Genomic DNA, 21,789 nt, shown 5'->3' with positions numbered 1-21,789 from the left:
CAATTTAATAATTACCTAAATTATATTTTAGAAATTTTCTAATGTGTGTCACTTAGAATTTGTTTACTTTCAGACATTCCTTCAGTCCATCAACATTTATGTTGTTCTATAAACATCATGCCTCTTTTGAGACAGTGTATTTATGAGGGGATCCAGTTTATTTTCTTTGTCTTTAAATTGAATGATTCCTTAAAAAAAGAGAGAATAGCAATGTTAAAATGTGGCCCAATTTTGGTCAGCATGTCTATATAGTGTATTTGTCTTAACAAATAGATAGCAGCAAGAGATTTTCAGGTCAAAGTTAGTGTAATTATTTGTCACTGTTTTTGAGGGAACATAGTTAAACTTTGAAATAAAAATACTTGCCTTGTTTTACTTGTGATGGCATCCACAAAAGAGGAAATATAGTTTCTGTTAAGAATTGGAAGTCCAGGAATAAATATAATGATGAGAATGAGTGCTTCTATCACTGGGGAACTTTCTTCATCTAAGCACATATGAACAATTGATCCTTGTAGTCATATATAGCAGTAAACATTAATAACTTAACAGTCTGAAGTCAGTGCAGAAGATATAGAGCATTATTGAAAGATGGAGTCGAGCAGGTGGCACTTTAATATGTTCAGTGTCATGGTTGACTCTAAAGACTAGTCGAATGAAATTACTTGAGGTTCTAAAGATTTAAAAAGCGAACTCATTTTGCTGCACTAAGGAAATGCTACTGATCAGGCTTTCTGTGTCCCTTTTTTCTAGGCTAGAAAATATTAACCCTGAAGAAAATGACATGGTAAGCCATTCTCTGAGGAGATTTCTTGATGTCAGTCTTATATCTTAGAGGCTTAAGTTCAATTGAGTGGGTTTCAAGAACTAAGATGTGGGAAAAAGAAGAATTGACACACTAATAATGTACATCTTTGCTGCAATATGAAAATTCAATAACTTCACTCAGTCAATTTACAATTCACATGTGCCTATTAATTAAAACCCTATATTAAATAAAATATATTAAAACTTCATGTCTGACTAACATATAATGGTGTTGGTAGACATTACAGGAATTACTGAACAGAATAAACAATGCCGACACAGGAATAGCTATTCAGAAGAATGGAGCTGTAATTGTGGAGAGAATCTACAAGACCAAGGAATGTAAAAAGAGAATAACTGCCGAAGAAATGAATGCAGTGATACAAGAACGGGATGCTGCTTTGTCTCAGGTAACTATGCATGTATCTGAAAAAGCATATAATTACCATTTCCCCCTCTTTTTTATCCATTAAAGGGTGATTCTTGCCCAAATATTATTAATTCTCTTTAGTTTTTAGAGTTTATACTGATGATTAGATATATTAAAATATTTACATAATTTCCTTCTACCACTGTTCAAAATATGCATCCTCATTTCTTTATAAAATTTAATGCATCATCTTTTCTTAGTAAAATAAAACTTGTTTTATAACATGTTAATTTGTTATTAAAATTTTATTTTATTTTCAAAGTAATCTCTTGTATACTGGACTTTTTTTTCAAGTTCCAGTTTTGTGAAGGCTGAGACTCTACCTTTATTACTGTTTTATTCCCAATGCCTAATTTGGTATCATTAGTAAACATAGTTGAATGGGTCAAATTATTAGCATATTCTTTTCTGAGCACGACTTGCACTTCCTGCTCTAACTCGAACTGTTTCCTCCCTGAGTCTACTAGCTCCACTGCATCTTCTCTAGTAGTGGCTGTATTCTTTCCCATACCAGTTATACTACTGAGCCCATGTTTTTAGATCATTGTTTCTTTTTCCTTTCTAGACATCTCTAGCTTTGAATCTCATGCATCAGAAAACACTGCCCAGTACACAATCTTGTCACAGTCATGTACATATTCCTGTGTCATTTTCCTTGTTTCTGGAAGATTTTAAGATCTGCTTCTCTTTCTCTTCAACCAACCCCTGTCATAATTAATTCTTTGTGAATTAAATATCTATATAACTGATTCTTGCAATGTGCCAGTCTCTGATTTCCTGAAATTTCTCTCCTTCCACTAGTATACTACTTCAGCCATGTACTCTATGGTCATATCGTATACTTGGTCATTACTCAGCTCAGTTTCAAGTATCATGCTTCTGAATTCCACCTACTATCTTTCTAACTCACTTACTCTAGGACTCTGACTGCAGGATATCTCTCATCCCCAGTGAGTTCATACATGTCTCCAGCCTTGCAAAGTTGCTGAGGTTTGCCTTGAACTTGTGATCCTCCTGCCTCAGCCTCTGGAGTTGGTGGTATTACAGGCATGTACCACCACACCCAGCTCTAATTCACATTTTTTCCAGCCTGCTTAAGATTGTCACAGCCAGTTGTTCCTTTTTTCTCCTACTTCATAAAATGTTTCCTATTAGCTTATTTCTAACACAATACAAATGGTTTATTATCACCCTTGGAGACTGGGGCGGAATTTTTGGTAAGTCTTTGTCTCACCCTTGTACTTTGGATGAATCCTTCCAAATGGACAGCTTAGTATTCATGAGGACCTACTCCTGCCAGATCCTGTCAGTATTGTCTCCTCAGCATTGTAAGACTCTGGAGAAATCTTCTGTTTACTCCAATTTTGTCATTCAGTCCTACCTAACTGCAAAAGCTTGGATGGTTTCTCTGTTCTCCTAGTCAAAGTCTGATTTCTCTGTCCTTTTGCCATACCTAGAATCTGTAAAACTCTGGAGAAAAAACAACAAGTGCAGACTTCAAATTACCTCTCTCTAATTAACCCCTCTTCAGGATCATAGCCGTTCCAGTCATTATTACAGCCACATAATTTTGTGCATTTATTCTGATGATTTTTTTGTTTATTCTGGCTTTTCTAGTTCATGGCTAGAGTGTTGGTCTGCCACAAATGATTCTGTCCTATACTAGATGTGGAAATGTGACATTTTTCTTCAGATTAGAATTGGAAAAGATTCTTGAATTTGTAAAATGGGCTGATTTATTCTTGTGCATTATATTACAATTATAGAAATATCTAGAATTAGAGGATAAAGCTAAAAACTTTCATTTCTTTAGCTTTATAAACTAATGAACTAATAGATCACTTTAGATCTATTTCAAGATATGGTAAACTAGAAAAAGTTAGTGAAATACTCATGCATCCACATTTTATTGAGTACCTAGTATGAGTCTTGTGCTGGGAACTGAAACAATGATAAAAATATAAAAGGTCCTTACTCCTTTGAAACTTATATTTGCTATATATAGATAGCAAACCAACAAATAAATAAATTACAGTAGTGGTAGGATAAAAATAAAAGGTAATAAACGAACTGCAGTTGATAGAATTGCTAGGATGATCAGGCTTCTGTTAAGGTGAGTAGCTGACCTAAGACATGAAAAGGGAGGAAGGTCTAGCCCTGCAAAGAGCTGTAGAAAGAATATTCTATCAGAAAAGGAGAGATCAACAATGCTCTGAGAGATGGGCACATACTTAAGGCAGTGATGCAAATGCATGAAACTTGTATCCAATTAAAGTCTAGTGAGCAAGGAAGATAGTGGCAAGAGATTAGACAGAGGTCATAGGTAGTAGAAAATTCTGTTTGACTTCGTAGATCATGGCCAGGAGTAGAAATTTTATCAAAATGCAGAAGATATTGAAAGACAAGAGCTATTGAAATAGTATAAGCAAAAGATAAAACCATAATAATGGCTTAGATAAACAAGTTTAGATCTTTAGAAGTATTTTGCAGTAAACAGGGCTTGAAAATGGACCGGATTTGGAAAGAAGGGGCCAGGAAGAGTTGTAGCTGACTCCCATGTTTGGGCATGAACACTGTAGATATATTCTCTTTTGTGATGGAGACTTTGGGAGATTGTGATAAACATATTTGGGGAGGGAAATTAAACTCTCTCTTGGATATATATATTTGAGATGATTATTTAAAATTCAGATGGAAACATTGAGCAGGCAGTTAGTTATTGAGCCATCAGCGCATAGCTAATTAAAGCTGTGGTACTACATAAAACTAGAGAAAGGTCATTGAGAAAAAAGAGAGCCCCAGGACCAAGCTCTGTGGTATGCCAGTATTTGTAGTTGGAAAAGTAGGAGACTCTAAGAGGAAATTTAAGAATGTTAAATGAGGTAAACAGAAACTAACAAGTGTGTCAGGGAAAGCAACAGAAGAAAACATCTCCAGAAGAAAGTAAGATGAGAGTGGCCAATAGAAACAGTAAACATATACAACTTTTTTCCTCCCTGTAATGGAGGTAGAAAAAATGATATTAAATAGAAAGCAGGCTCGTGGTGTCTTAGGATTTGTTCTCTTTTCTATGGCAAGATTCTAAAGCATATGGTTGTTGTATTGATAAAGAAGAAAGGAAAGATGATGTTTTAAGGAGAGAAAAGGTAATTGTAGTAGCAAGTCCTGGAATAGAGAGTTAGATTGAGGGTAGATAAGTAGGTTCTAGAACATAGCCAAACATAAAGAGTTGCCTTTTCTTTTGAAGAGGGCAAAATACTTTCATTATAATAGAGGTATACAAAGAACATGGATGGACATTTAGTGGTATAAAAATGAGGTTGAGGTGCCATCCTTTTCTCAATAAAATTTTTAATTTGGATTCTTAGTGTGATGTGTTTAGTGTCTGGTGCTAAATATTTATAGAGACAATTTGAGATTATTGTCTTGGTTTATGTGAAAATGAATATAACTAGAAAAAAATAGGATTGCTAGGTAGAACTGAATGCACATTTGAGAGTTGGTGGAATGAGTAAGGAAAACCCATGAGGAAAGCTGCATGATTGCTTCTAGCAATATTCAAATCTTGAATATAGTGTGGCATTGTAGGTACATGATTTAACTGAGATTGTAATTTTAATGGGTGAAGGGGCCAGGGAGTCATTACATCTCTGAACCAAGGATTCTCCTTTGTGTGCCAGGAGAGGAGCACTGAGTAATATAGAAGCAACCAAGGTGAGTGAGGTGTCACAAAAGGAAAAATCCTGGATAGTAAAACCAATGTTAAGTCTGTGTATTGGAGTTCTTGTTTTGTCACATTATTGTCTCAGAAGTGCAGTAGTGATTTATAATGAAGAAGGAAGAAAAACATTTAAAATAAAGACTTTGAAGATATTGTGATGATTAGAGTCAATGTATTCCAAAAATTTTTTCTGTGTAATTTTCATATGGATCTATAGAAAGAAACCTAAATGGTGGGTATTGCTCCCACACAGTCAACAAACCAGACCACAAGTGGTAAAAGAAACAAGGCATATTTGAGGAAAAGTTATGAATAATTTTAAAATTGTGAAGAATTTCTTATTTATATAACAAGTACAGAAATTAAAATCTGAGAAGTTAATATAATGACACATATTTCAAGATTCACAAGTCCATGCTGGAACATTCCTGGTCTGATTATGAATTTCTCACTTGATATTCTATATAACCAAAAGTCACTGTAAAGAAGCAGATTTGAGATCTAGGCATATGCATAAACTAATAAAAAGCTAACATTCCATTTTAGCAGAGGGAATAATCAGATGACCTAATGTCTTAACCTCTCTTTTTTCCAGGTTTTCTTCACTTTTTATTTCTTATAATTATCATAATTAATAGCATATAATAGATGCAGAATAATGAAATTATTAGAAGTTGACAAAAATGTCATACTTAAAAATAAATAATTATAATATTGTGTTTCATTTTTTAGGAAATGTGTTTAATGTTATTCATTATAGTGATTGTAAACTTTTTTTTAATTTTTCCCATCAATTTGACAATTTACCTTCCTATCATACAATTATTTGCCTACGTGCATCTTTCCCAGTCCATCTTGCTAAAGTGTATTGTTAACATTCCACCAATTGTAATTACTCTTTTTTCTTATAAAATTTTTATAACTTTTTGAAAGTATAGTTAACTTTAGAAAGTGCAGGTAAGCAAAAACAATGAAAAAGTGCTCTTATAAATTTACTTCCTAGAAATCATCATATACAGGTTGTCTTTTTTTCAGTGTATTTTATAGCAAATGCACTATTTTTATAACTTGATTTTTCACTTAGATTTTATAATTTGCTAGTCTTATAATTTTAAGATTGTTAAGATTTGTTAAATTCATCTGCCCTTTGGAAGACTATTTATATGTTTTCTGTTTGGATAACTACAGCATTTTTGTAGCTAAATTATTACATGTATCCATGTTACTTTTCTCAGAGAAAGTTCCCAGGAATGAGCATGATGGAGCAACAAATACAAACATTTTAAAATAAATGTATAATTCCAAATAGAATTTGTAGAAAAGTTGTATTTAAACATGTTATTTTGAAATTCATTCATGGGGACTTTCAGCGAATAAAATGATAAAGAATTTAGACTTTAGGCAGTATGTAACTCAAGGAATTTTAATTTTCTACTAATACAGAAAGTGCTACTTTTGACAAAGATTTCATCACTGCCTAAAGTGGATTGAGTAATATACTTCTAACTTTAAGGAGAACAACTTGGGACCTATTTATATTTCAGGCAAAGAATGGTGAAAGTCCAGACAAGAAAAAAGAGAAATGAATGCTATCGAAATAAAAGTTTTTTTATTTTGTATTTTTTAAATGGAGGTAGTATAACTTACTATAAAATAAACAAATATCAAGTGAAGGATTTGATGATTTTTTACATATGTCTGTAATCACATAAGGAGCATCCAGATCAAAATGTATTTCTAGTACTCCAGAAGCCTCCACCATTTCTTTTCCAGGCAGAATCCCTCAACAAAGGTAGTCAATCTTACTTTTATCACCATAGATCATTTTGTATATTTTTAAACTTTATATAAAAAATTATGTTATATACTGTATCTGTATGTTGATTTGCGTTATTACAGTTTTCAGTAATTTATCTTTCTCATTGTTTTGTTCTGTGTGAGTATACCATGATTTATGTACATATTCAGTGGATCTTACAAATATAGATTATTTCCATTTTTGAACAGATTATGTATGAGATTCTCAGCATGTTCTTGTGCATGTCTTTTGGTGGGCATAATAAACATTCATTTCTTCATATCTATATACCTGTAGTTATAAAGACTATGTATATATACATACATACACATACATATTCAAAGAAGATTAGTTAAGGATAATAGATTTAGGGTATGGCAACCATTTTCCCGTTGCAATGTAAGGGAGTTTCTCCAGTTATGAGCATTAATACCTGGTATCGTTTATCATTCTTTATTTTAATTTCCGTCATTCTTCATATTTCATTGGGCTTTAAATTGTGTTTCCCTCATGACTAATGATGTTGAGAATCTTTTCAAATATTTATATGCAACTTTAAAATAAATTCATTTTGGGGAAGTAGCTGTTTAAAGATTTTCCCATTATTAAATTTGGTTGTTTGCCTTTTTCTTACTGGCTCCTGCAATTTTGATAAACATATCTGTACAATTGGTGACTTGCATTTTTATTATTTTAATGCTATCTTTTGATAGCAAAAGGTCTTAACTTTAATTAGATCTCATTTATCATTTTTACCCCTACAGTTAATGCATTGAGTTTCTGTATATTTAAAGTATTTCATTTTCTTCCTGTAGATGGCCAGTTGACTTGACCTAGCACCATGTATGCTAAAAATTGTATCCCCTCCTACCTTCCCCAGTGAATTATAGTGCAGCCCTTGTAATAAATAGCTCAGGTGACTGTATATATGTTAATCTGTTTCTGAACTTTTTTCTATTCCATTAGTGACCTTTGTTATTCCTACAATGCTGTAAGTATTTGTAATAGCAATACAGTAAGTCTTAATTTGTAATAATGTAAGGATCTAGCTTTGATATTGTTCTTAAGTACTATCTTTAGCTATAATAAGTTATTATTTAGCATTAAAATATTAAAATATCTGGTAATGTTTAATGGAAATTGAACTCTATAAAGATCAGTTAAAGAAGGTTGGGATCTTAGTAACAAGTCCCAAATGATTATTTGTTTTATGGAAACTATTAATTTTTCTTTACATACTGCTTTAGTTGTGTCCCACACATTTTTGATATCTCTTAGCTCATTATTATTATAACTAATTTTTAAAAAATTTTTTGAGATATATCTAGGGTTTCATTCTTTATTGCGGGGGCAGGGGGCCTACCAGGGATTGAACTCAGGGGCACTTGACCACTGAACCACATACCCAGCCCTGTTTTTAGAGCCAGGGTCTCACTGAGGTGCTTAGCGCCTTGCTTTTGCTGAGGCTGTCTTTGAATTTTCAATCCTCCTGCCTCAGCCTCCCAAGCTGTTGAGATTACAGGTGAGTGCCACTGTACCTGGCAGATCTAGGGTTTCTGCTGTTCTGCCTTTGTATTAATCCTTATAAGTCATTCAGTGAGATGAGGAGCAGGCTTTTCAGTATGTCACTTCTAAAGCTCTACCTATAGTATTGCTGTGTCAAAATGCTTAAGATATCAAAAACTGAAATTTTTTCCCTAAGAATTAGTGTTCACCAACATTACGAACATCACAGTGTAGCTCAGTGATAGAGTGCTTATCTAGCATGTACAAGGTCCTGGATTTGATCCCCAGACTGTTAAACAAAACAAGTGTCTATTTGTTATGTATTACACACACACATATGCGTGCACGCGCACACATACACACACACACACACAATGTTGAGTAAATTATATCAATTTTTTCAATGTTGTTTCATTTAACATAATAGTAGATCTGTTCTGCCTTTCTAGAAGAGGCAGTGTCCTCCAGTATAGGGTTGATAACAAGTTGGGAAATATTGCAAAAAATGAGAATTTGAGCCATGAAGAAATTACTAAGTATTGGAGAATTTATCTTATAAAGTTTTTTAGCCTGAAAACATCTTTATTCTAAAGAAGGGATTTTGTAAAAGGAACTAAATTTTTTTACTAATCTACTTGATAGTTTAATAAACTATTGTCTCACAAAAATTCAAATTGCAATCGATTCGTTTTTTTAGTATCTTTCTCATAAGAAAAAAAATCAGTTACCATTTTAATGTCTTATGTTTGCCCTAAATTTTATCTTCAAAAACACAAGTACAGGTCTGGGTTTGTGGCTCAGGGCTAGAGTGCTTGGCTCACATGCGTGAGGCATTGGGTTCTATCCTCAGCACCACATAAATAAATAAAATAAAGGCACTGTGTCCATCTACAACTAAAAAAAATTTCTTAAAAAACTCACAAGTACATGTAAGGAAATAGCTAGTAAAAATATCTGATGTGCTTCCACAAATATTACAGGAAAAATGTAAAACTATTAAACAAGGTTCTTATCTTTAGTCCAAGTGTCAGTACACTTTTTTCATAAAACTTGTATTCGTGACATAATGTATCAAGCCTTTCACTCTTTTGAAAATGACTGTGTGGCTGTGCTTGTACATTTGCATACAGGTTTGTTTGATTAATTGCTACTTGACTCATCTATCATAACACTAAGCTCTAGGATCACAAAAGATCAGATTTCCAAACCACTTCCTGGAATTAATTTAAATATTTAATGTCAAAACCTTGAAAAGATGAGAGGAAAATGGTTTTTATTGTTAATAGTAGCCTGTTTCAGTATTATAATCCCTTGAAAAAATTCCAAAGTTACATATTAACCCATTAATATTACCTAGTCAAGTCTGGTTTTAAAAGTATGATCATTTATTGAAAGTAGGTTAACTATGTAATAAAATATACTTTTATATTTTATCTAGAAACTTTTTCAATTAAATATATAAATTGAAGACATTAAAGAATCTCATGAGTTTTTTTGTTATTTTGGTTTTAATTATCATTGAAAATTTAGAGTTTTTTACTATTAATATTTACTGCTTATTTATTCATAATTTTAAGGTTAGATAAAATTTATAATCAAAAGTAAAAGTGCATAAATATTAATTTGTCAATTTAATGAGTTTTGGTAAAACTTATACCCTTTTCACCACATCTGTATAAAGAAAGGACATTTCTATAATCTAAGAAGATTCTCTCATTTATGTTCCTTTCCCATCAGTCTTCCCTGACATGCTCAAGCAACTTCCCTGAGTTTCTTAAAACTGCAGATTTGTTTTACCTACTTTAGAACTTTATAGATGTGGAATCGTACAATGTCAGCAAACTATTAGTGATACTGATTAATGTTGCTCTTTGTATAAGTAGTTATTTTCTTTTTATTTATTAGTGATATTTCATTGTATAACATTATATTTACCTATTCATTCTCTTATTGATGGAAATTTGGATTCGTATAGTTTTTATTTATTAAAGCTAAGAATTCTTGTTCATGTCTTTTTATGTACATATTTTCATTCTCTTAGCTAAATACCTAGGAGTAGAGTTGCTAAGTCATGAAATAGAAATGTATGTATTTATAAAATAATTTAACTTTTTTTTTTACAGAAGTGGCTATATCATTTTGTACCCAGTAGGAATTTATTGAAGTTCTGGTTGTTCCATATACTAACCAATACTTAAAGTGTTGTCAGTGTTTTCATTAGTAACTATGTTAGTAGGTGTATAGTGGAATATTTTTGGGTTTTGATTTGAATCTTTCGGTGACTAATATTGAGTACTTTTTATGTGCTTATTGGCTGGCTATTCATGTTTACCTTTGTGAAACATCTGTTCAAATCTTTTGCCAATTTTCAAGTTGAGTAATTTGACTTTTAGTATTAATTTGTGGTTCACTCTATATTTTGGACAGTCTATTGATGTATAAAAAATATTTTCTCCCAGTTTGTGCTTGCTTGTTCGTTTTCTTAATACAATATTTGATGGGCATAGTGTTTAAAAATTAATGAAGTTTAATTTACCAGTTTTTAATGCATCTTCTGTTAAAAATCTTTTCTTACGCCAAGATGGCAATAATATTGTCACATGTTTTCCTTTACAGACTTTAATGTTTAAGGTTTTTCTTTGAGTCTTTGATTTATTTTAAGTGAATTATTGTATATTGTATAAGATTGAAGATTGCTTTTTAACAACTGATCATCCAGTTATTCCAACATTTTTGTTGAAAAAATATTTTTCATCCTATTAAATAGCTTTTGTGTCATGTAAGTTTGTGTCTGTTTAGAACATGCTATTATAATGATCTGTTTATCTATATTTATGTCAATGTCATTCTTCATTGATTGCTGTAAATTTCAAAGTCAGGTATTGAAAAGTCCTCCAACTTTTTTTAAGGTTGTTTTGGTTATTCTAGATTATTTATGTTTTTCTTTAAATGTTAAGATTAATTTTTCATTTTCTATAAAAAGTCTAGTGAGGTTATGATCAGAACTATATTGAATAAATATAGACCATGTAATGAAGGAAAATTGGCCTCTTAACAACCTTTTAATTTTTCAATCAACAATGTATCTCTTCTTTTATTTACATATTGCAACCTTGTTAGCATTAATCACTTCCTTTATGGTTTAAATTAGAATCCATAAAATTCCATTATGCCCTCATTTGTTCATATATTGACATTTATTTTATATGTATTTCAAATAGCAGGATATCTTTCAAAAAAATTATGAGAAGTAAAAATTATTCTTCTGTTTATCCACAAATTTATCACTTTATTTCTTCATGTTGAATGAATTTTTATTTTCTGTCATTCTCCTTATCTTAAATAACTTAAATAACCTTCTTTCAACATTTTCTTTCAGTTTTCCTTCTCCCTACCTTTCTCTCCCTTCTCTTTCCCTTCTTTTCTTTTTCTGCCTTGTCTTCCTCTTCTTCTTCCTCGTCTTCCTGTTGTTTTTCTTTCTCCTCCTTCTTCCCCACTTCGAATAGATACCTGATATTGTTGAATTCAGTTCTTCTGTGTCAAATATATCTTTATCTCACCCTTATTTTGAAAGTTACATATGCTAGATATAAATATGTAGTAATATATAATATAGTTACAAGCAATAGCCTAGGGGATTGCCTATATTCCAGGTATAATTTTCCTTACCTACTTGTATAAGGGTAACAGAGTTTCTCCTGGATATTGAGGATCAATGGCTCTAGCTGGGATAGTAACTCCTTACCTTACCTGTCGATTCAGACTATTGAGGGGTCCCAAGTAGTCAGGGTGATGGATGCATGGTGAGATCAGTGAATTCCTTGTACATAGCTTAATTGCCATGCATCATTTGCTGTGATGTAAGTTTCTTGATTATAAATAATGTTGTCTGGAATATCATGGTTGTAATAGTGCATTCTGAGTTTGTTTAAAATTCATATCCAGATGAAGTGTCTATTCCAGTAAAAAGAGAATATTACCCCTTCCATAATCAAATGGTCCAGTGTTATGAATCTGCCATTTTTCTTCTGCTTAATCCAGGGAATGGTGCTATATTAGAGGCTCAATATTGGTCTCTGATGGTTGCCAATTGGATACTCAGCACTGGCTGTACCTAGGGCAACCTTGGTGAGTGGAAGTCCACATGCTGAGCCTCTTCATAGTCTCCATACCTGCCATCTTGTCCATTGTGTTCATGAGCCCATTGAGAAGTGACAGGAATGGCTGAGGAAAGAGCCTGATTAATATCCACAGATGTGTCATCCTATACACTTGATATTAGAATCCTCCCTTTTTGTAGTCACATTTTGAGCATTGACACAGGATATTCACTGTCCATATGTGAGATACATGGGTGGGACTAGGGAAAATTCTTGATATGTAGAGAAAGCAGGAAGAAATAAACTCAGATAACAAATATAGGAATGATAAATTTATTAATCTGTTCAAAGGTAGATGAAGATGAAACTTGTTATGGTTTGGATATGAGGTGTCCCCCCAAAGCACCTGTTAATACAGGACTAGTCAAAGGTGAAATGATTAGATTATGACAATTGAAACCTAATTAGTCCAACCTAGTTTGATTGGACTGACTGAGTGATAACTGTAGGCAGGTGGAATATGGCTAAAGGAAGTGGACCACTAGGGGTGTACCCCAAAAGGGTTCATCAGATGTGTGTCTATCTCTCTCTTTCCTTCCTGACCCCACCATGAGCTGAGAGATTTCCTCCACTGGACTCTTCCCCCATGATGTAGTGCTTTACCTTGGGACCATAGCAGTGGAATCAGCCATCCATGGATTGAGACATCTAAAACTAAACTCTCCCTCTTCCAAGTTGCTCTTACTAGGTTCTTTGGTCACAGTGATACAAAAGCTGACAAAAATACATCTTAAAGAAGTTTGTGCTCAAAGCCCTTCATTTGTTATTTAATGTTCTTTCTTCATTGCACTTTGAAGACAGAAGATTAGTGTTTGAATCCTGAATGAGTGAAATTTGTATGACAAGGAAGAAATCTAGGTAAAATAAATGAAAGGAGAATTAGCATGAGGTTGGAAATAATAATTCAAGCAAATTTTGAGAGCGAAAGTGAAGAAAATATTTACTTTCTTTTGTAGTGGATTTACACTGGATTGGAGATTAGAAAGGTCTCTAGTATAGGTAAATTGAATATGCCTCTGACAATGTTACCAGAATAGTGAACCATATGACTTAGCACCAACAGAAGGAAATCAACTCATAAAGATTGTGCTCTTGGTAAAGAGCAGTTTTAGTAAGTTGGGAGATGGATAGAAAGTTGTAATCTAGGAGTGAAAATTTTCAGAATTAAGGAGTAAAGAAACCTGAGAGTAAGATACTGGTTGTGAGCATTCTTTGCAGGTAAATTTTGTTAAAATAAATGGATCAAGAAATTATGAGTCTACAGTGTTGTGCAGGTGACCATTGCTTTTGTCTAGAATGGTGGCAGGAAATTGTGTATAATAGTGTGGAAAAATAACCATGATTATCAGTAAATAACAGTGACACAGATGAGAAGCAAGCCATCCAAGTTAGTGCTTCTCAAACTACCTGTGATAAAGGACCAGGTTTTATAATTTTCCCAAAGTGTTATGGACTACTACTTTTGTAACACATAATAAAAGTACCAAAAAATGAAGTAAAAAATAATAGACATACAAAACCCAAGCATACATTTTTTTATTATTGGGTTCAACAACCATAAAATTATTCTGTTGAATTCCTTTAAAATGTTTAATTGCTTACCCTGAAGTTTAGTACTAGCTTTTGGGCAGTAATGAATGGTTTCAGTGCTGTACTAGTTTCTGGATCACACTTTAAGGATCACTGCTCTAAGCAGATAGCAGAAACTTCAAAAACTTTTGATGAAGGTTTAGTAGACTGGAAATGGCAATAGAGAACCAGGAAATGCAATTCATTTGTGGAAAAAAGGAGCACATTCTACTAAAAAGTGTTCAGAAAGAAGTATAACTGGAAGTGAGTTTTTATGAGCTGAGGAAATGAAGAGGTTAGGCTTATGAACATATGAAATTATCTTGGCAATGAAAAAATATTTCCAGAGGCCACAAATGTCAAAAAAATAAAAAGAGAGAATAGATAAGGGAAATAGCTAAGGAATGGCAAGAGTATAGTTTTAAGACTTTAGTTGACTTCAGAGGTTGAACGGTGGACTTTTTTTTTCCCACTAAGATTGCTCTTATATTAATCACCACTAAATGATTTGGATGATGCTCTTTTCCTTGAATAAATACATCAATAAAATCATCTCAGGAACATTTAAAATCACATGTACATGAATTATTGACTTCATTGAAAAACTAGAAAGCATCCTGAAAACTGTCTCAAGTTTCCACAGCTTTTATTACAGTAGTTTATCAGTTGACAAAATATGTACTGGTTTCCTGTGGAGAACACTACTTATCACACGTATTGAAAGTTAATTCAACTCATCTCTCAAAGATATTCAACATGTTGATGCTTTGTCATAAGATTTTTTTTTTTTTTTTTTTTTTTTTTTTTTTAGTTTTTGTGAAGTTGTAGTCTTAGAAGTTTGTGACTTCTGTTAGGATTTAACAATGTTTGGGCAACACATTATACAAGAGGATACAAAATGAGCACTTAAGTGATTGAAAGTTCTATTGAAATTATATTTATAATGCCAAACAAAGTTTGGAAACCAAGAGGAAGCATTTGGATTCCAGGAATACAATAACTGAAAAAGAGCTTAATAAACTATTAAACTATGGCTATCATCCAGTCAGTACTAATACTATTTCCTGAACTCTGCTTTGTGTTTTAAAAAAGTATTAGAAGCATCTCTGCCCTTTTGTGCAATAACTGCCAACTTAACATTTAGGTTATACTGTTGTTTGTTTATGGATTTTGAGAAAATCCATTGAAGTTTACTTAACAACCGACTCATTACAATGGTATTATTTACTGAATTTTGTTTTCCTGGCCATCAGCTAACTACAGAGTTCAGCATTACAAGGTTACAACTGTACAAAGAGGATCAAAATACCACATCCTAGTAGTTGCATTAGCTAGAGAAGTTGAAGTCATCATCTTAGAAATAAATGCCTTAGTAGCACTGAAGAGATCATAGAGAATGAATAAGCTAGGTCTGAACTCATTTTTGTGATAATTGATAATTTTACAATTATCTTTATTTTAATCATTTCAGTTATATTGTTCTACATTTTAATTACTTTCTGATTATTCATATTAAACTACAGAAATTCAATGCTTTCTGATATAATTCATATCAAAATGAAAAATTCAAAATAGTTCTAGAATTTTTACTTTTATTATTACATTTATAGGGAAGGGTTATTAGTTAATTGCAGCTTTTAATTCAAATAATATAATTTTAGACACCAAGGGAATTTTAAGTAACTATCCTAAACATCTAAAAACTAGGAAAATACTGAGTATTCTTAAATTGTATACAGATGTACTTCTAATTTAACTTTAATGTATGAATTATAGTTATGAGTCTGTAATTATGGTTATTAATGTAAGTAAATGTGAGCTACAATAGACTTAAGTATTAGGATAGTTCATTTCTTCTTGTTAAACATGATGGCCATCCCAGCAGATTGAAATACCGAGAAACTGTGGGATGGTGCAAGAACTATTCCCAGAACATCAGATACTGTTAAAATTAAGGCACTATGTAGCTTTTTTCTCCCTCCTTCATTTTTTTGCAACCCATTTAGATTACTTTCTCAAACTTACCATCCTACCTTTTCTCTTTTTTTAACCACCTGAATACAGGAACCAGTTAGAATACACAGTCAGAAAATTAGGATCCTGGATAGGAGAGATCAGAGAGGCATAAGTTGAACATACAACTAATAATTTAGTTTGAAATGGCTTATGTGTACGGAGAAGTGTTAGTTGCATTTAAAGGATTAAATGGGGTATATACATGTCAGATCCACTGAATTTTTTATCTCATTTAGTTCCTTCCGTTATTACTAGTTCAAATGTTAGGAATTATTTCTAAATGTGTCATACTTAAAATCCAAAGAGGTGTTTTCATAGCTTTCAACTTTCTTAGCTTCTAACCTGTTTGGTGTTTTCTAGTTAAGTAAAGACCATTACTAACTTATCAATAGTGACTATGATCAATTTACCTATTGTGGCAAACCCTGGGTAATAATTTCACTGCTAAGGAAATATATAGGAATCTGTGTGTATAATTCTATTTCCTGTTTACTGTTTAGTAAAATTACTAACTTTATAGATAGCAGGAATGCCACATTGAAAGTTATAGGAAATTGGAATGGAAATTTTTTTTCACTGAGTATTCAGTCAGTATTAAGTAAATGAAAATGCATCATAACTAATCAGTTTCTGAACTACAAAAGAACTGTTTCTTTGTGGGAAAAATTGTTTTGGGTCCCTTGAAAAACAATAGAAACTTCTTGATATGGCAGAGTAACTAGTACCAATATTGTCATATCTCTAACTATAAACATGGGGAAGAATAAAAAGCAGACTACAAAGGAATACACAGAGATTAGCTCATGACTCCCCTGGCATCATGTTCCTAGATCCTCTTGCTGAGTCAGCCAGGAGACAGAGCTTTGGTCATGCTGCACTACAGAAAAAAATTTTAAGTCTGAGTATTTGAAACAGTTGGAATTTGCAAGACATGGTACTCAATGAGCAGAAATTGTATGTATATGTTTTGGGGAGATGGAATAAGAACCAGATATCTGTGTAGTAATTCACCTTCTGTGCTTGATCACAGGTTATACTTTTCATACACAGATTAACATGCATGTGATTTAGAAGCACTGCTTCAGTGCTGAGTGTTAAATGGAGAAATTGTAGTTATGGTGTCTAATCAGAGTAGATAGACTTCACTGAGCACTATGAACATTCAGTTGATTAATTATATATGGTAAGGATCAAGCCTAATGCAATGCTAATGCAGTAGAGTTTTCTACAATAAGATAAATATTTTCTGCATTGTTCATTTTGGTAGCCAAGAACTATATGTGGTTTTTGAGTATTTGAAATGTGGCTAGTGGAAAAGAATAATTGGTTTTTAAATTTAATTTTAATTAACATACAGTTAAATTTTAATAGCCACACGTGAATAATGGCTACCATTTCAAATAGGGCAGCTCTAGAGTAAGGGCCAGGTCCTAGAATTAAATTCTAAACTGGAATATACCTGCCCTAATAAAGTATAAAATTTAAGTATGACACACCGAAAAGAATCCAAGAATAACTGTCTGCCAAAAGAAAAGTATATACTCTTTAAGAGTAAACAATATATTTTATGTAATTTATGATATATTATCCTCAATGCCTAATATATATTTAAATACTTGAATATTAGACATGTGAAACAGAAGAATATGACCTACAGTTAGAGAAAATGCAATAAATTGAAGCAAATTTTGAATACCTCATTATCATTCTGAAAATGATAATTTTCAGAAATGTACTTTCAAGTAGTCATTTTAATTTTCTTTAGGGTTTTAAAGAAAAGATGATCATAATGAATGAGCGGATGGGGAATATCAGTAAGGAAAACTAAAACTCCAGAAAGGGACATAGTAGAAATTATAAAAGCACAAATGCAGTTTATGTATATGGAAAATTTACTGAATAAGCCTAGCAGTGTGTAAGACTATAAAATAAAAAGTGAACTTGAAGACCAATCAGTAAACATTATCCATCCTGAGCAAAAAGGAGAAAGAAAATATAAGTGAAGAAATAGAACACACCAGTGATTTGTAAGATACTATCAAGTTGATCAACACCTAGACTCCCTGGAGTTCACTACAAATAGAGTCCTTGAAGAAGAGAGAGAAAAAGAACAGAATAAATGGAAAATACAATGGCTGAAAGCTCAAATTTGGATAATATAAAAACTCAACAAACCCAGGAAAAATCAATGCAAACAAACTTCACCAGAGTCAATTTTTTTTTTTAAAGAGAGAGAGAGAGAGAGAGAGAGAGAATTGTAACATTTATTTTTTTAGTTTTCGGCAGACACAACATCTCTGTTTGTATGTGGTGCTGAGGATCGAACCCAGGCCGCATGCATGCCAGGCGAGCGCGCTACGGCTTGAGCCACATCCCCAGCCCACCAGAGTCAGATTAATGAAAGCAAACAAAAAGTTGAGGAGAGATAAAATACAGGAACATTTTGTGAATGGTGACTGAATTCTCATTATAATGGAAGTGAGAAGACAATGGAAGTGATGAAGTGAAAAGACAATGGCCAAATAATCGAAGTGAGAAGACAATGGCTAAAATCTTTAAAGGAGTAGAAAGAACAAAATTGTATCAACTCACAGTTTGTGTGTGTGTGTGTATGTAAGAATATCGTTCCAAAATGAAGATAAAATAAAGAAATTTTCAGATAAAGGAAAGCTGAGCAAATTGAATTCCAGTAGATGTGCCCACATAATACAATGCTAAAGTGAATTCTTCAAACTAAAGAAAAATGGCACCAAATAGAAAGTTTAATCAAGAGCCTGGAAAGTAAGAAATTGGCACCTAGAGGAGCTCTTTTTCTTCTCTAAATTTCTTAGAAATACCACAGATTGATTAAGGTAAAATTGGTATAAAATATATGAAAACAAAAGCTAAAGAAAATGGAATTTTACTGTGGGAGTGTTTTTATATTTGATTTACAAGAGCAGTATACAAGAGTTAAAATAGAATACAAAAATGATATTTAGTTAACCCAAAATAAAGTAGAACAGGAGGAAGAAAAGTGCAGCAGAAGATGGGACCATCATAAACAACATGATAGCCCTAAACTCAACCATATAAATTATTTCATTAATGAAAGTGAACTGATTACTCAAAGTTAGATACTTTGACATATTAAAAATGGCAAAATGTCAGAACTCAGTTATATACTGTGTATAAGAAACATTTGAAACAGTAAGACACATAAATTGAAAGTAAAAGAACAAAAACAACATATGTAATTCTAGGAACCTCAGAAAAGTACTATAACTGGTCGGATAAAGTGGCACATGCCTGTAATCCCAGCTGCTTGGCAGACTGAGGGAGGAGGATCACAAGTTCAAGGCTAGCCTAGGCAACTTAGGGAGACCCTATCTCAAAAAAAAAAAAAAAAAGGTCTGGGGTATAGTGCAGTATAAAATACCTATGGTTTCAATCTTTAGTACTACACACACACGAAAGGTGCTATGACTATATTAATATCATACACAAAGAGCTTAAAAGCAAGGAGTATTACCAAGATAAATATAAAGAACTTAAAAAACTCAACACACACACACAAAAAAAAATAAAAAAATAAATAACCTATTCAATTAATGGGCAAATGAATTAAACAGACCTTCTCAAAAGAAAAAATATAAATGACCAACAACTGTATGAAAAAATGTTTAACATTTCTAGCTAAAAGAGAAATGAAAATCAAAACAACACGGAGATTTCATCAAGAATACAGATAAAAGATGCAGGGGAAAAAATGAACTCATACACTGTTGGTGGAAATATAAGTTTATATAGCCACTATGGAAATAAGTACAGAGGGTCCTCAAAAGACAAAGGAATGGAACCACGGTATGATGCAGCTATCCCACTCCTTGGTATCCATCCAAAAGAACTAAAGTCACCATACTATAGAGATACGTGCATACCCATATAATTTATACCAGGATGATTCACAGTAGACAAGTTATGGAACTAGCCTAAGTGTCCATCAGCAGATGAATAGATAAAGAAAATGTGACATATGTATACAATGAAGTGTTATTCAGCCATAAAGAAAGACCAAATGATGCATTTGCAAGAAAATGGGTGGAAATGAAGAGAATCAAGTGAAATAAGCCAGACTCAGAGTGAATGTCAAGGATCAAATATTTTCTTTCATATGTAGAAGCTAGAGAGAAAAACGGAAAAAAATAAAAGGAACTCATGAAAACAGAAAAGAGCACTAGGGTAGAGCAAGGAAATCTGGGGAGGGATGAGAGGGCAAGAGGAGTAACTAAGGACTGAAGTATGAAAGTATGTTATGAATCTGCTACAATGAAACCCACTATTCTATATAATGATGTGCATCAATATAAAAGAAATAACATTTCTTGTGATGAAGACTTGTTTGCAATTCAACCATTTTTTCTGCATTTCCATTATTTATTTAACCTAAATAAAATTAAATATTTTATTTTTATAAGAGGGACACTGCATCACAAATACATAGTAATCCTAAATATATATTTAATATATACTTATATATTATTATATTTATATAATGTTTTATATACAATTATATATATATGTATATGTGTGTGTGTGTGTGTGTGTGTGTGTATATATATATATATATATATATATATATATATATTCTCCACAATAGAAACAGGTAAAGGAAGAAATACACTATTGAGCAATCATAGTTGGAGAGATCAATAGTATTCTGTCTAAAATTGATAGATTTAGACAAAATTATTTTAAAAAGCTTAAATCTTCTTTTTTCTTTTATAAGAGTATGTGTGTTTATGGAAAACTGAACTTGGGACCTTGCTAGGCAAGTGCTCTACTACTGAGCTACATCCCTGCCCTTTTTATTTTTTAAGATAGAACTTTGCTTAATTGCTCAGATTTGTTTCCAACTTGTGATCCTCCTTCCTCGGCTTCCCAAATGGCCAGGATTATTACAGGTGAGCACCACTGTGCCCTACGAAGGCTTCACTTTTTAATCACCTTGATCTAATTAAAATTTATCAAATAGCCAACCACTGTAGAATATACTTTCTTATCCTATTAACATGGAACAATCAAAAAGCTAGTCTGTATTCTGAACTTTAAAATAGGTTACAATAAACTTGAAAATATTGAAATCTTAGTAGTATATTTTTTATCCACAAAGGAACTAAATAAAGAATAAGGTTAAGATATTTAGGATATTCATAAATATTTGAAAATAAAACATTTCCCTTTGAAATAATTCAAGGATCAATGTAAGTAGAAAGAGAAAAGATAATGAATAAAAACTTCATGTTAATATATTTGGTAATGGCCAGACTTTCTGCAAAACCCTAGTTCTTACTTCCATTTCTTGTAAATTTTGACAAATTGTGTTTTTTAAAGAATTTATGTTTTGCCCAGGTTATAAGACTTTTTAAATTTAAAAAATAACTTGATAACCAAATTTTATGTTTTAAGAAAAATTAAAAACCCAGTATATTCAAACAGTTTTGAAAAAAATGAAATTGGAAGGTTTATTCTGATTTTTTCTTTAGAGAGAAAGAGAGAGAGAATTTTTAATATTTATTTTTTATTTTTTATTTATTTTATTTTTTATTTTTTATTGTGGGTTGTTCAAAACATTACAAATTTCTTGACATATCATATTCGACACTTTGATTCAAGTGGGTTATGAACTCCCACCTTCACCCCATACACAGATTGCAGAATCACATCAGTTACACATCCATTGATTTACAAATTGCCATCCTAGTGTCTGTTGTGCTCCACTGCCTTTCCCATCCTCCACCCT

General features: G+C 32.2%; 1 protein-coding gene across 8 annotated transcripts in view; it reads left to right on the top strand.

The window, feature by feature from the left end:
• Positions 1-21,789, top strand: part of Mipol1 (mirror-image polydactyly 1) — a 326,985-nt gene that overhangs the window by 129,402 nt on the left and 175,794 nt on the right. For all 8 annotated transcript variants that reach the window (XM_048798667.1, XM_048798663.1, XM_048798660.1 and 5 more), the window contains 2 exons: positions 754-787; positions 1,047-1,217. In XM_048798667.1, coding sequence (XP_048654624.1) covers positions 754-787; positions 1,047-1,217 — 205 coding nt within the window. The remainder of the gene's footprint in view (positions 1-753; positions 788-1,046; positions 1,218-21,789) is intronic.

The sequence above is a fragment of the Marmota marmota genome, unplaced genomic scaffold (genome assembly GCF_001458135.2).
Source record: "Marmota marmota marmota unplaced genomic scaffold, marMar, whole genome shotgun sequence".
NCBI lineage: Eukaryota > Metazoa > Chordata > Mammalia > Rodentia > Sciuridae > Marmota > Marmota marmota.
Note: the sequence above shows the minus strand (reverse complement) of the source record. Positions and strands in the feature narration are given on the sequence as shown.